This window comes from Heptranchias perlo, chromosome 36 (genome assembly GCF_035084215.1).
Source record: "Heptranchias perlo isolate sHepPer1 chromosome 36, sHepPer1.hap1, whole genome shotgun sequence".
In the NCBI taxonomy this organism is placed as follows: Eukaryota; Metazoa; Chordata; class Chondrichthyes; order Hexanchiformes; family Hexanchidae; genus Heptranchias; species Heptranchias perlo.
In genome coordinates, this window is record NC_090360.1 from 17678313 (window position 1) to 17690411 (window position 12099).

The following is a 12099-nucleotide window of genomic DNA, read 5'->3' on the forward strand; positions in this document are numbered from 1 at the left end:
CACACTTGGAGTACTGTGCACAGTTCTGGTCTCCATATTATAAAAAGGATTTAGAGGCATTGGAGAGGGTGCAAAAAAGATTCACAAGGATGATACCAGAACTGAGAGGATATACTTATCAGGAAAGGCTGTACAAGCTGGGGCTCTTTTCTCTAGAAAAGAGAAAGCTGAGGGGTGTCCTGATAGAGGTCTTTAAGATAATGAAAGGGTTTGATAGGGGAGACGTAGAGAAAATGTTTACACTTGTGGGGAGACCAGAACTTGGGGCCATAAATATAAAATAGTTGCTAATAAATCCACTAGAGAATTCAGGAAAAACTTCTTTACCCAGAGAGTGGTTAGAATGTGGAACTCGCTCCCACAAGGCAAATAGCATAGGTGCATTTAAGGGGAAGCTGGATAAGCACACGAGGGAGAAAGGAATATAAGGATAGGATTAGATGAAGTAGGGCGAAAGGAGGCTCGTGTGGAGCATAAACGTCGGAATAGACCAGTTGGGCCGAATGGCCTGATTTCTGTGTAACTCGATGTAGCCGGCCTTCACGTACCTCAAACTCTCCCTTCGTGTATTTGGCGTCAGGCACACTCACAAGTTCATCCTCGTTGTTTTCCGGAATTCCCTGGAACAAGAATGGGGAACTAGATGAGCACAGTTCGTCAGTTTGCTGGGTTAGATCACTAAAAGTCTCTACTGAAGGGCGTAAAAGGATTTATTTCCCAGAAAAGATCCCACAGCCCTCCCCCCTCCCCCAACCAGAATTTAACGGTGAGGTCTAAACGTGGGGCATCCCGCCAGAAGCAGATTGTATGCATCCCCCCCCCAACCCATGGAAATCGGACTTCTGCCCACTCTAGACCCACAAGACTCGGGGCCCTGAACTATGATTAAGGTCGTCTGGCTGTTTGGAAATCCTTTCCTCCGCTCCCCCTGAAAGCATCAGCTGGTGCTCGGAGATGGTTCAACTAGCACCAGACGGTCTCCAGCATGCATCAAAGTGGCGATTTTGTGTGTGTGAGCTTGGCTATTCGACTACAGAGAGCATCACATCATGCCCAGATCCGACCCTCACACAATGCCCACGCATGTGCACTTTCCATCAGGGTTCGAGGGCAGCGATCAGCTGCACCAATCCCACCCATCTTCCATAGCCCAGGTCACTGAGGTCAATTCTAACAACGCCCCCACCCCCCACCCCAACTGGCAACCTGGCTGAGACCAGCTAACTGGTCTGTATGGCTCAATTCCGTACTGGGCAGAGTTGCTACTAAGTGAGCCATTTGAAAAAGTAACATCTATCGACCCTGACTACATAACGGTGAGAGCGGCCGTGTTACAATCAAGGTTTGGAATAATCTCAAATGTGCAACAACCCCGACATCACAATCCTCTCTATTCATTGCCTTGCAATTGAGAAATGAAAGTGCATGATGGAATCGATATTACTCAGGTGATAGAAAGTATCGTGCTTCATTGATGCGATGTGCCCTGACCAGAATTTTCCTCTAACACTGGGACGTTTTCGTCCGTTTACCTTTGGTCCTTTATCTCTTTGCTATTCTGCCTCTGGCTGCACTTCTCACTCTCTCGGTCGAAGTGCATGTGTCTATCTCCCCCTCATGAGTCTGCGCCTTTGTCAATCTGCACAAACATCTTTCACCATTTCCCTCCTTATGAAAGTCTGAGTGTTCCCCTCTGTATCTCTCCCTCCCTTGTTTATATCACTCTCTCTTTCCCTCTGCACATCTCTGTCACTCTCTCTTTCCCTCTGCACGCCTCTGTCACTCTCTCTTTCCCTCCGCACGCCTCTGTCACTCTCTCTTTCCCTCCGCACGCCTCTGTCACTCTCTCTTTCCCTCCGCACGCCTCTGTCACTCTCTCTTTCCCTCCGCACGCCTCTGTCACTCTCTCTTTCCCTCCGCACGCCTCTGTCACTCTCTCTTTCTCTCCGCACGCCTCTGTCACTCTCTCGTCCTGCATTTCCCACTCGTTGGGGTAGAATCTCATCTTCACACCCAGGTAGTCATCTGGTGGATGGGACCGCACGCCCGTTTTAAATTTAAGCTCATCCAAAAATCTGCTGCCCGTATCTTAATTTGCGTGAAATCTCGTTGACCTGCATAGGCTCCCAGTCCTAATGTCTCCTTCTGGGCTCAGTGTCAATTTTTATCTGATAATACTCCTGTGAAGCGCCTTGGGATGTTTTACTATGTTAAAGGTGTTGTATAAATGCAAGTTGTTGTTGCTGTTATATAATTTTCATTCTGTTGAAATGAATGGATCCTGTAACGGACGGGCACTTTGTTTCACCAGATTACAGCCCAGGTGGTGAGGCCAGAAATTTATCCCAGTATCTCTAAATCTGTGAAACAAGGAGCTAAATTGTTTGCCTCGACAGTGGTATATCAATTTTTAAAGGCCAAGCTTTGGTAATCAATCTTTGGCAAATTATATAAAGTTGTTCAAAACAGGATGTTGCTCCATTAATCCTGATTAGTTAAGTCCTATTACTCTGTGATAACCAGTGCCTGGAGTGCGTAACTTAAAGTCATCAGTGCCTCACAATGCAATTAACCCAAGGGCCTGACTTTGGGTAAGGGCCTATCAAACATCGTTGTCTGGGACGGGAGAAAGGCACTAACCTTGAAGTGCCAGAGAACGAGGACAGATACCACCATGCCGGTTGTTGTCCTTCCTTTCCCGTTATGACAGTTAAATACGATTGCCGAACGGGAATCTTCTGCCAAAATCATTTTCATGGCTTCCATCAGCTTATCAAAGTCCTTGTGGGGAAACAAAGTCACAGCACTAAATGACAAGTCGATGTGAAAGTGAAAAAGAAACATCTGGTGAATTCAGACTGAAATCTTCAAGTGAAGTTTGCATTTTCTTTTAAAAACTGTTCCCTTCATTTTCCTTCCTTCTTTCCTGAAAACATCCAGCACGACCGCCTCCAAATGGGCATTTTGGGGTAGTGCACAACTCTGGGTGTCGAGGGAAGCCCGGTTATGTCACCCTTCATGGGTGAAAAGTAACATTCGGGCCAGACAAGGGCCAGGCAATGACCATCTCCAACAAGAGAGAGTCTAACCACCTCCCCTTGACATTCAACGGCATTACCATCGCCGAATCCCCCACCATCAACATCCTGGGGGGCACCGTTGACCAGAAACTTAACTGGACCAGCCATATAAATACTGTGGCTACAAGAGCAGGTCAGAGGCTGGGTATTCTGCAGCAAGTGACTCACCTCCTGACTCCCCAAAGCCTTTCCACCATCTACAAGGCACAAGTCAGGAGTGTGATGGAATACTCTCCACTTACCTGGATGAGTGCAACTCCAGAAGTTCGACACCATCCAGAACAAAGCAGCCCGCTTGATTGGCACCCCATCCATCACCCTAAACATTCACTCCCTTCACCACCGGTGCACCGTGGCCGCAGTGTGTACCATCCACAGGATGCACTGCAGCAACTTGCCAAGGCTTCTTCAACAGCACTCCCAACCCACGGCCTCTACTACCTAGAAGGACAAGAGCAGCAGGCACAAGTTCCCCTCCAAGTCACACACCATCCTGACTTGGAAATATATTGGCCGTTCCTTCATTGTCGCTGGGTCAAAATCCTGGCACTCCCTACCTAACTGTGGGAGAACCTTCACCACAAGGACTGCAGTGGTTCACGTCAGCGGCTCACCACCACCTTCTGAAGGCCAATTAGGGATGGGCAATAAATGCTGGCCTTGCCAGCGACACCCACATCCCATGAACGAATTAAAAATACAGCACAATAGCCCTCGCACGGCATGCATGTGGCACAGCTTTCAGAGCCTCATACTGCTTCATGGAGACCACCATGAACACAAGATAAAAGTGTTGGCAAAATAACTGTAATGGCCAGTGCTAATGATCTAGGTAGGATTAAAATCAGCCAGGATTACTGCGTCTGGAGGCTATCGAGTTTGGAACCCACGGTCAAAAAATCTACCAACGACCTGGGGTTATACACAAAAAACCACCACTTGGAATTCAACATCCATGGAACCGTAGCCAATATGAATTACAGGCTTCGGGATGGGATGGGTTGGGCTGCTGTTCAAAACTCACTGAGTAGGAAACTGCGGGTTCAGAATGTGCATCCTCTCACTCTGTCTTTGCACCACTAAGGACTTAACATGCAGGCACATTTTTGAAGGCTCCAATAGCCTTGTCACAGTTCTCGCTCGGTTTCAGTGTCCCCTTACCTTTTCTCTTGGAGCACAGCAGTCGAGTATGGGGACACGCCTGTAAAGCAGGCCCTCGTGGGAGCTTTTGAGTTGGTTGAAAATCTCCTGCATGGTGAGGCAGTTTTTAAACAGCTTCATCTGCTTCTCCTGGTCCAGGCGCACTTCAAGCAATTTCTGTGACTCCAGGATCTCGGTTTTAAGGCTGCTCTCTAGTTTCTTTTAAAGAAAAATAAAACCACACTATACATTAATATAACCCACAAATATGTTCATTTGTCTTTCATTTTGTATTTTCTCCAAAAACAAACAAAATGTACTTTTGTTTCTTTTTGCTGAAGAATTACTTTGACCTACGATTAATTTATAAGTTTGGCAGGAATCCATTTTATCTGATTGTCACTGTGTAATTTATCTTAAGGTTAAAAATATATTAGGATAGCAAATTATTAAAATCAGACAAATACACTCAAAGCATGTGATGCTTCCAAGGACTTTAAAATATTTATCTCCGATCTCTTATTTGTTTCTTTTCCCCCCTCAGATTTTGTCACTTGTTGCAAGGCAACCTCCTCCAACTTGAACCAACTGGGCCCCAGGCTTGTCCTCAGCCAATGTGACCCAGCTGGCTGAGAGACAAGTTTATTCATCACAGTTTTGTCCTCACCAGCTTTTGCTCCTATTCCCCTGCTGTCTCCTACCTAAAATATATCTTATCTCCCCAGGCCCCTCCTCCATTACATAAAAATGAGTTTTATTTAAGAGGCAAAATTTTGTGTAAAGTCACCGACGGCACAGAGAACAAACTATCCAGAATGCATTGCAGCAATGGTCTCTTCTTTTAATGTTATAAACATGTGTTATAGCACAACACAGTGCACCTAGTCAACAACACTTGGTAAAGGATTTTAAGGGTGAATAAACCATTGAAATCTTTCATTTTAGCCTCCTCTTTCCCATCCCCCCCCCCCAACACACCTTGTAATTTTGTGAATTTTTTTTCCTGTGTCATCAGGTTTCACTCAGAGGATTTAACATTCCCCAACTCAGCCGGTGACCTGTTCACCGGCCGATCCCGCTCCGGATCCGGCCCCCAGCCGCTCCCGCTCCGTATCCGGCCCCCCGCCAGTCCCGCTCCGGATCCGGCCCCCCGCCAGTCCCGCTCCGGATCCGGCCCCCCGCCAATCCTGCTCTGGAACCAACAGTTGGCCCAGATTAACTCCCTGACCTCCAGTCACTACTTCCACTAGACAGCCTGGATTACGTCAGGAACTCACTGAATAGGAAATGTAGGTTGAACCATCACAATGTGCTACTGGATCGCCTGAAATGCACCATTATTAAGTAAATGTGGGATTAGATATTTTTATGTAATATATTAAAAATCTTGAGGCACATTTTCACCTTCACTGCGTGGGCAGTAATCTAGTGGAGCGGATACTCCGCCCTTTATAGAACCTGTCTGATTTTCATTCCAATGATTTCACACTCCCTGTCAACATTTTTTTCCATTATAAATTCCTGTGTCCACATTTATAATGGAAATTGCCTATGTAAACCTGTCACACCTCCCTCCAGTGGTGATGCTGCAGTGCCTCAGCCTTGCCTGCAGTGAAACTCCTATACTCCAATCAACTCTACTTTGCTTCCCAAATTGCCCTAAGTTTTGCTATTTAACTACAAATAATAAATGTTACATAAATCAGCCGTGGCTCATTGGTAGCACTCTCACCCCTGATTCAGAAGGTTGTGAGTTCAAGTCCCACTCCAGAGACTTGAGCCCATAATCTAGGCTGGCACTTCAGTGCAATACCGAGGGAGTGCTGCACTGTCGGAGGTGCCATCTTTCGAATGAGATGTTAAACCGAGGCTACGTCTGCCCTCTCAGGTGGACATAAAAGATCCCACGGCGCTATTCGAAGAACAGCAGTGGAGTTCTCCCCGGTGTCCTAGAGTGATATTTTATACTATAATATCACTCACAGTAATTTGTAGCAAACATCCCTAAGATTACTCACCTCCAGTTGATCTGGTGACTCTGTGGGTACACTGATGGGTTGCTCTAAACAGGCCGGTTCCCGGGGGATGTACATCTGGCCATTCCCTTCCAGCACCACCTCGTCTCGCAAGTTCACCCACAGGATATTGGTGTATTTCCTCTTCTCGTCGGTCAGGTAGGTCAGGACTGAGCCACATGCCTGTCAAGAGGAACCGTTATCAATATTTATCCCTCATCCAACATCACTAAAACAGATTATCTGGTCATTATCACATTGTTGTTTTTGGGACCTTGCTGTGCACAAATTGGCTGCCATGTTTTCTATATTTCTACAGTGAATACACTTCAAAAGTACTTTATTGGCTGTAATGAGCTTTGGGACGTCCTGAAGTCGTGAAAGGCGCTATATAAATGCAAGTCTTTCTTTAGGTCTTGTCGCATGTGGCTTTACGTTCCATAAAAATGGCTTGCATAGCAGAAAGAAACCACCACAGGCCAAGTTGGGGGTATCCAACATGATGACTGTGTCCAAGCATTTGTCTTTGAGGGTGGCATTGGTGCATAGTCTCAGAGACCATATCAAGAACTGTTGGTCATCAGATCAAACACTGTTGGCCGTTTAAAGTGTGTTGCTTTGTTCCCCTATGTTTTGTTTTGGACAGATATCCATCACTCTGCATCAATAATCTAAATGGTGAGCTTTAGCCAAAAGTACTTACAATTGCAGAATTTTACAGCATAGAAGGAAACCTTTCGGACAATCGTGCCTGAGCCAGCTCTCTGAAAAATCTATCTACTTCATCCCATTCAACCGGCATTTCCCCATAGCCTATTAAACTTTTCCTTTTCAAATACTTATCCACGTCCCGTTTAAAAGCTTATACGGATTCTGCTTCCCACTTTCTGCTAGGGTACTCCACGTGCTAACAACCCTCTCCACAATAAAAGAAAACATTCTCCTAACTTCCCTGGGCGACTGGGGATTATTCATCCTGGAGTGCGATCTGTGTGGGGTCATTGTCTGGGATTTGCAGTCAACAATTCAGCTGTGTGTTTGGCCAAAAGACGACTGATTTGTTGCAAGACCTGGATGAAGGGCCAAAGCCCAAAATACAAAGCATCACCAAGAGAAGAGAGAAAAGAGAAGAAAAAAGAGAGAAGGGGAAAGGAGAAAAGAGAAGAGGAAAAAAATGAGAAGAGAAAAGGTAAGCCAAGGTAAATCAAGAAGCCAAGGTAAAGAGGTGCTAGGCTTAGGTTGTAGGAGGAAGGAAAGACTGATCATGTTGTAATACTCCCTACCATGTTACAGTAAGACACCACAAGAATATGTTGCATTACCTCTGAACTGGGCTGTGCCATGCCATAGATTGGCATCTTTGGAACCCGTCTGAAATTGGCTACTTTCATTTCTCTCACTGTGCTGAGCACATCCGGAGTTTCATCTGCAACCTGTTAAAATGAAAATGGGAGTTACTAGTGAGGAAAATTTACCATTCAGTAATTATATTCACAATAAGACAACTTTTCTTCCTTGCTAATTTTCTCCCCTCTCCTTTGCTCCTAAAAGTGGAATATTTGGCCCAGACCTGGCTACCCTCTGGTTAGTCGCTCAAGTGGCCGTTATTCATGTGTTAGCTGAGAGAGTGGGGTTATTGAACTGCGGGGAGCACCATAATCATCCTTAATTTTGTCCTCACCCAACATCCATACAGCCACACTTCCGGCAGGGTTTGCTGGATGATGGACAGGAGTGGCAACACTGGCTGGTCTTCCCTTCCCCATCCCATCTGGTCTTCCCATCCCATCCTGTCTTCCCCATCCTAAACCTGGATAATGGTCAACCTTCCCTCCCTAACCCATTCCAATCTTCCCTTCTCTAGCCCAGAAACAATGGGGCCAACTCTACTGCTCTGATTGAGATCAGTTAACTTAAGGCAGACTTGACTTCAGATATGGGACCTTCCTGGTCTGGTAGGCTTAACTATTCTCTGGATAACTTCAGTGAGCACTTGGGGAGCTCTACAATGACGACTTTAATTAGTAACCATATTATACAGTTAATCCATTCACCTTGAATTAAACTAACCAATAGGAGGAGAAATTCAACTCACAGCCGTCAGTTTTTGCAGCTTAAAATCAATGTAACAGCTCTGAATTTTGCGTCATGATCTGCGGCCTCCAAACTGTGCCGGACGCCACATTGGCTTGGGTGACTTTTTAGCGGTCCGAGGTGCCCGCCTGAAACAGGCGTCAAGCTCCTTAATTATGCAAATTGGGATCCCATGCCAGTTGTCGGACCCCAAAAGCGAAATTCAGGTACGGATAGGCAGAGCAGGCGATGTGCATACTCCATCTAGTTTTACCAGGCGTTGAGCAACCTAACCACAGGAGGCCGCTCACAAAAAGGCCCAGGAAGCTTTCAGTTTTTAACCTTTGTGGGCCTGGGAGAAGCAGGAGTGTTCCTCCTGACCACAGAAAAACTCCGGCTCATTGCTGGCCCATTCAAGGCCCACCCCAGGATCGCCTCACTCTACAATCGGCCAGTATCCACAAAATTGGCAATGTTCCTGTCAGATCAATCGGAGATCCAACTCCGAGGAGCAGATTCTTTATTTCTTCCCCAATTAGTTCTCCTCCTTTCTGCCCTGCCGCCATTGACTCCCCCACATGGGTAACAGTCTCACTAAGGCAGTCACCCTTCAGTATCTCTTCGAGGGAAGCAGAGTTTTCAACTTGCATCAAAATAGAAGCCATCTTCCTGACCCAATTTCAAACTGGAGATTAGAGCCCGGTGGTCTGAGGGACATAGGCCAGGTTGTTTGACCTGTAAATTAGTCAAGGTATGCAAGTGTTGCTTAGGTGCAAATTAAGTTGTACTTCCTTCAATAACAGTTCCTGGGCAAAGAGACAATATGTGAATTCTTGCTTGTTAGTCATTCTTTGTAGTAGTATAAATTCTGGAAGGAGAGAGAGGTGGAGAGACGCAGGGGTTTAGGAAGGGAATTCCAGAGCTTAGGGCCGAGGCAGCTGAAGGCACGGCCGCCAATGGTGGAGTGAAGAAAATCGGTGATGCGCAAGAGGCCAGAATTGGAGGAGTGCAGAGATCTCGGAGGACTGTAGGGCTGGAGGAGGTCACGGAGGTGGGATGGGGCGAGACCATGGAGGGATTTGAACACAAGGATGAGAATTTTTAAAATGAGGCGTTGACATCCTAGTCAGAATGGCTCAGTTCCACATTAGGCAATAAACTTACCAACTGAGCCATTAGTGGACTCGCCCTTCATACTTTTTAGCAGTCAGAGAGAAGTTGGGGATGTGTTTTTTTTTCCCTTGGCGTTAACCGCTTCCCAAACAATCACAATCTGTGCCAGGAACTGAACCTCTAACCCCTATAAAGCAGGCTCACAAAGCCCTAGTCTGGACCGAGAATACTCTTTTGTTCCCAGATCTGAAATCTGATTCCCAGCCAGGAGAAAACAGCAGTTTCCTATTTTATAATATGCGTGTTGGAAGACTGTCAACGTATCAAGGCCAGAGCCCTGCAGTTCAATAGAGAAAACTGGAGTAATCCAAGGTCTGCTCTTCAGTACCCAGTCACCAATGCCAGCATTGTGGGTTTTTAAAGTAGAGAACCCAAGGCAAAGGGTCAAGGGCCATAGTACAAGATTCCACCAAGTTTGGGAAGAATGGGAAAGGAGATGAAATAAGTCAAATACAGATTAGGTGATGACATGTTTAGGTTTTAAAAAACCTGCAATAGAATTCCGTAGAAATTACAGCACAGAAACAGGCCATTCGGCCCAACTGGTTTATGCCAGTGTTTATGCTCCACACAAACCTCCTCCCACCCTACTCTGAAGGAGGAATGAAAGACTGAGGGAGGAAACGAGTATCACAGTTCTCGCCCGAGTTAAACTAGGTGTGTAATTGCAGCATGAGGATGCAGAGGGAAGAGACAGAGTATGTCAGAAGCAACAACTGAAGATGTTTTAGAGGAACAATGAACATAGTGGTATCAGTAAATTAGAGGAAAATAGGAAAGGTTGCAATGGAGAGGGTGTTGGGAGTTTGGAAGTGACAGCGGGATCACCTATCAGACGACAAGCTTACTTACTCTGTTGTTATGTAGGAACATGCAGCGTATGCTCGAAACCTGCATAGTGACTTCAAAAGTAATTCATCACTTGCAAAGCCTTTTGGGGCAATCTTGAAGATGTATAAATACACGTTCTTTCTTTCTACGTGCCAACTCTATAACGTCAACACTCTCCTTCCATCTGACAATCAACAAACAACCTTTAACACTCGGACAGTCAGCAGATTCAGGGAGCATCCCATGTCCCTGGGTCTCACACATAGCAAGACTAAAAAAGACACTGACATTGGGATGCAAATACTGCTGTAATATTAATGCTAAAGCAATAAAATAAACTGAAAGCATTCTAAATAATTGAAGCTCAATGTGTTGTCCTTTTCATCCTCTTATCTCCTTTCCTCATTCAACTTTAAGTTTGCACTTTGTTCTAACTAATCAACCAGCTCTGGCCTATATTTTCAATGTTTTTTCTAGTTGTTTATTTATTTTTTTCTGCTTCCCTGTTCCCTTTCCTTCATTTCAGAAAGGGGAGCAACTTTGCAAAAAAAAAACACAATTTAAATGGCTAAAAACCAGCTCCATAGGCCTGTTTTTTAATTAAATGTTAAAGAACTCAAGGTCGATGGGGTTGAGCAAGGACAACCTTTGGTCGTAATAGCACACTCACCATGAGCTCCAGGAACAATGTGTGCCGAGGTGAATAAACTCATGCACCACAGGCTAAGGGTTAAGACCGAGACCTCCTGGAGCGAATTGGATGCTCTGAACACAGCTATGGCATTTCTGAATCTCCAGTTAGAATAAATCAGCATATTTGGGATTAAGTTCTGAGTCTCATCTACTAGCTGTGCAAATCGTAAAGTCACAAGCCCAGTGCCGATTTTCCAAACAATATGTGCCCAAATTTCCGATTAGCACAGGCCAAAATTGTTTGATACACAGCTACTAAAAATAACCCGACTGCAACACATTTTCCACATTACCATATCTATCCCCGAGGAAAACCATTAACAAGCTGGATTGTGATTACTTCTTGTCTGTTGGAAACAAAAGAAACACACGGCTCTTCTGCATTCATTCAATCGCAGTAACCCCGTGGGATCTTCATTATCACCAGTAATGGCGGTGTGCACACATGCACTGTGCTCAGTTCTGGTCTCCATATTACAAAAAGAATATAGAGGCACTGGAGAGGGTGCATAAAAGATTTACAAGGATGATACCAGACTGAGAGGGTACAACATTCAGGAAAGACTGAAAAGGCTGGGACATAAATACAAGAGTCACCAATAAATCCAATAAAGAATTCAGGAGAATCTTCTTTACCCAGAGAGTGGTTAGAATGTGGAATTTGCTATAACAAAGAGTAGCGGAGGCGAATAGCATAGATGCATTTAAGGGGAAGGTAGATAAGTACATGAGGGAGAAAGGAATAGAAGGATATGTTGATAGGGTGAGATGAAGTAAGGTGGGAGGAGGCTCGCATGGAACATAAACACTGACAGACATGTTGGGCCGAATGGCCTGTTTCTGTGCTGTAAATATTATGCAACAAACACACACACAGTGGATAATGGAAAACTGACAGATAATGGACCATCCCTACAACTTAGTCCTGCACATAATGTACAGCAATACCCTAGTCAAAGGAATGAAGACAAGTGCAATAGAAATATTAGCCACTATGTACTGAAGCAACATCTCCCGCACAGCCTTGTCCCACAAATATTCTGGCAGATAATTGAGAAGGCCGATAATTAGAGTGCAGAAAATGGCACTACCAC

The 12099-nt window shown here is 45.3% G+C and overlaps 1 protein-coding gene across 4 annotated transcripts in view; it reads right to left on the minus strand.

Annotated features, from left to right (window-relative positions):
* The window catches only part of LOC137304153 (paladin-like), a 222148-nt gene that overhangs the window by 120681 nt on the left and 89368 nt on the right, over positions 1-12099 (minus strand). For all 4 annotated transcript variants that reach the window (XM_067972654.1, XM_067972656.1, XM_067972655.1 and 1 more), the window contains exons 13-17: positions 7558-7668; positions 6239-6418; positions 4242-4439; positions 2641-2781; positions 549-620 (exon numbers count right to left, since the gene is read on the minus strand). In XM_067972654.1, coding sequence (XP_067828755.1) covers positions 549-620; positions 2641-2781; positions 4242-4439; positions 6239-6418; positions 7558-7668 — 702 coding nt within the window. The remainder of the gene's footprint in view (positions 1-548; positions 621-2640; positions 2782-4241; positions 4440-6238; positions 6419-7557; positions 7669-12099) is intronic.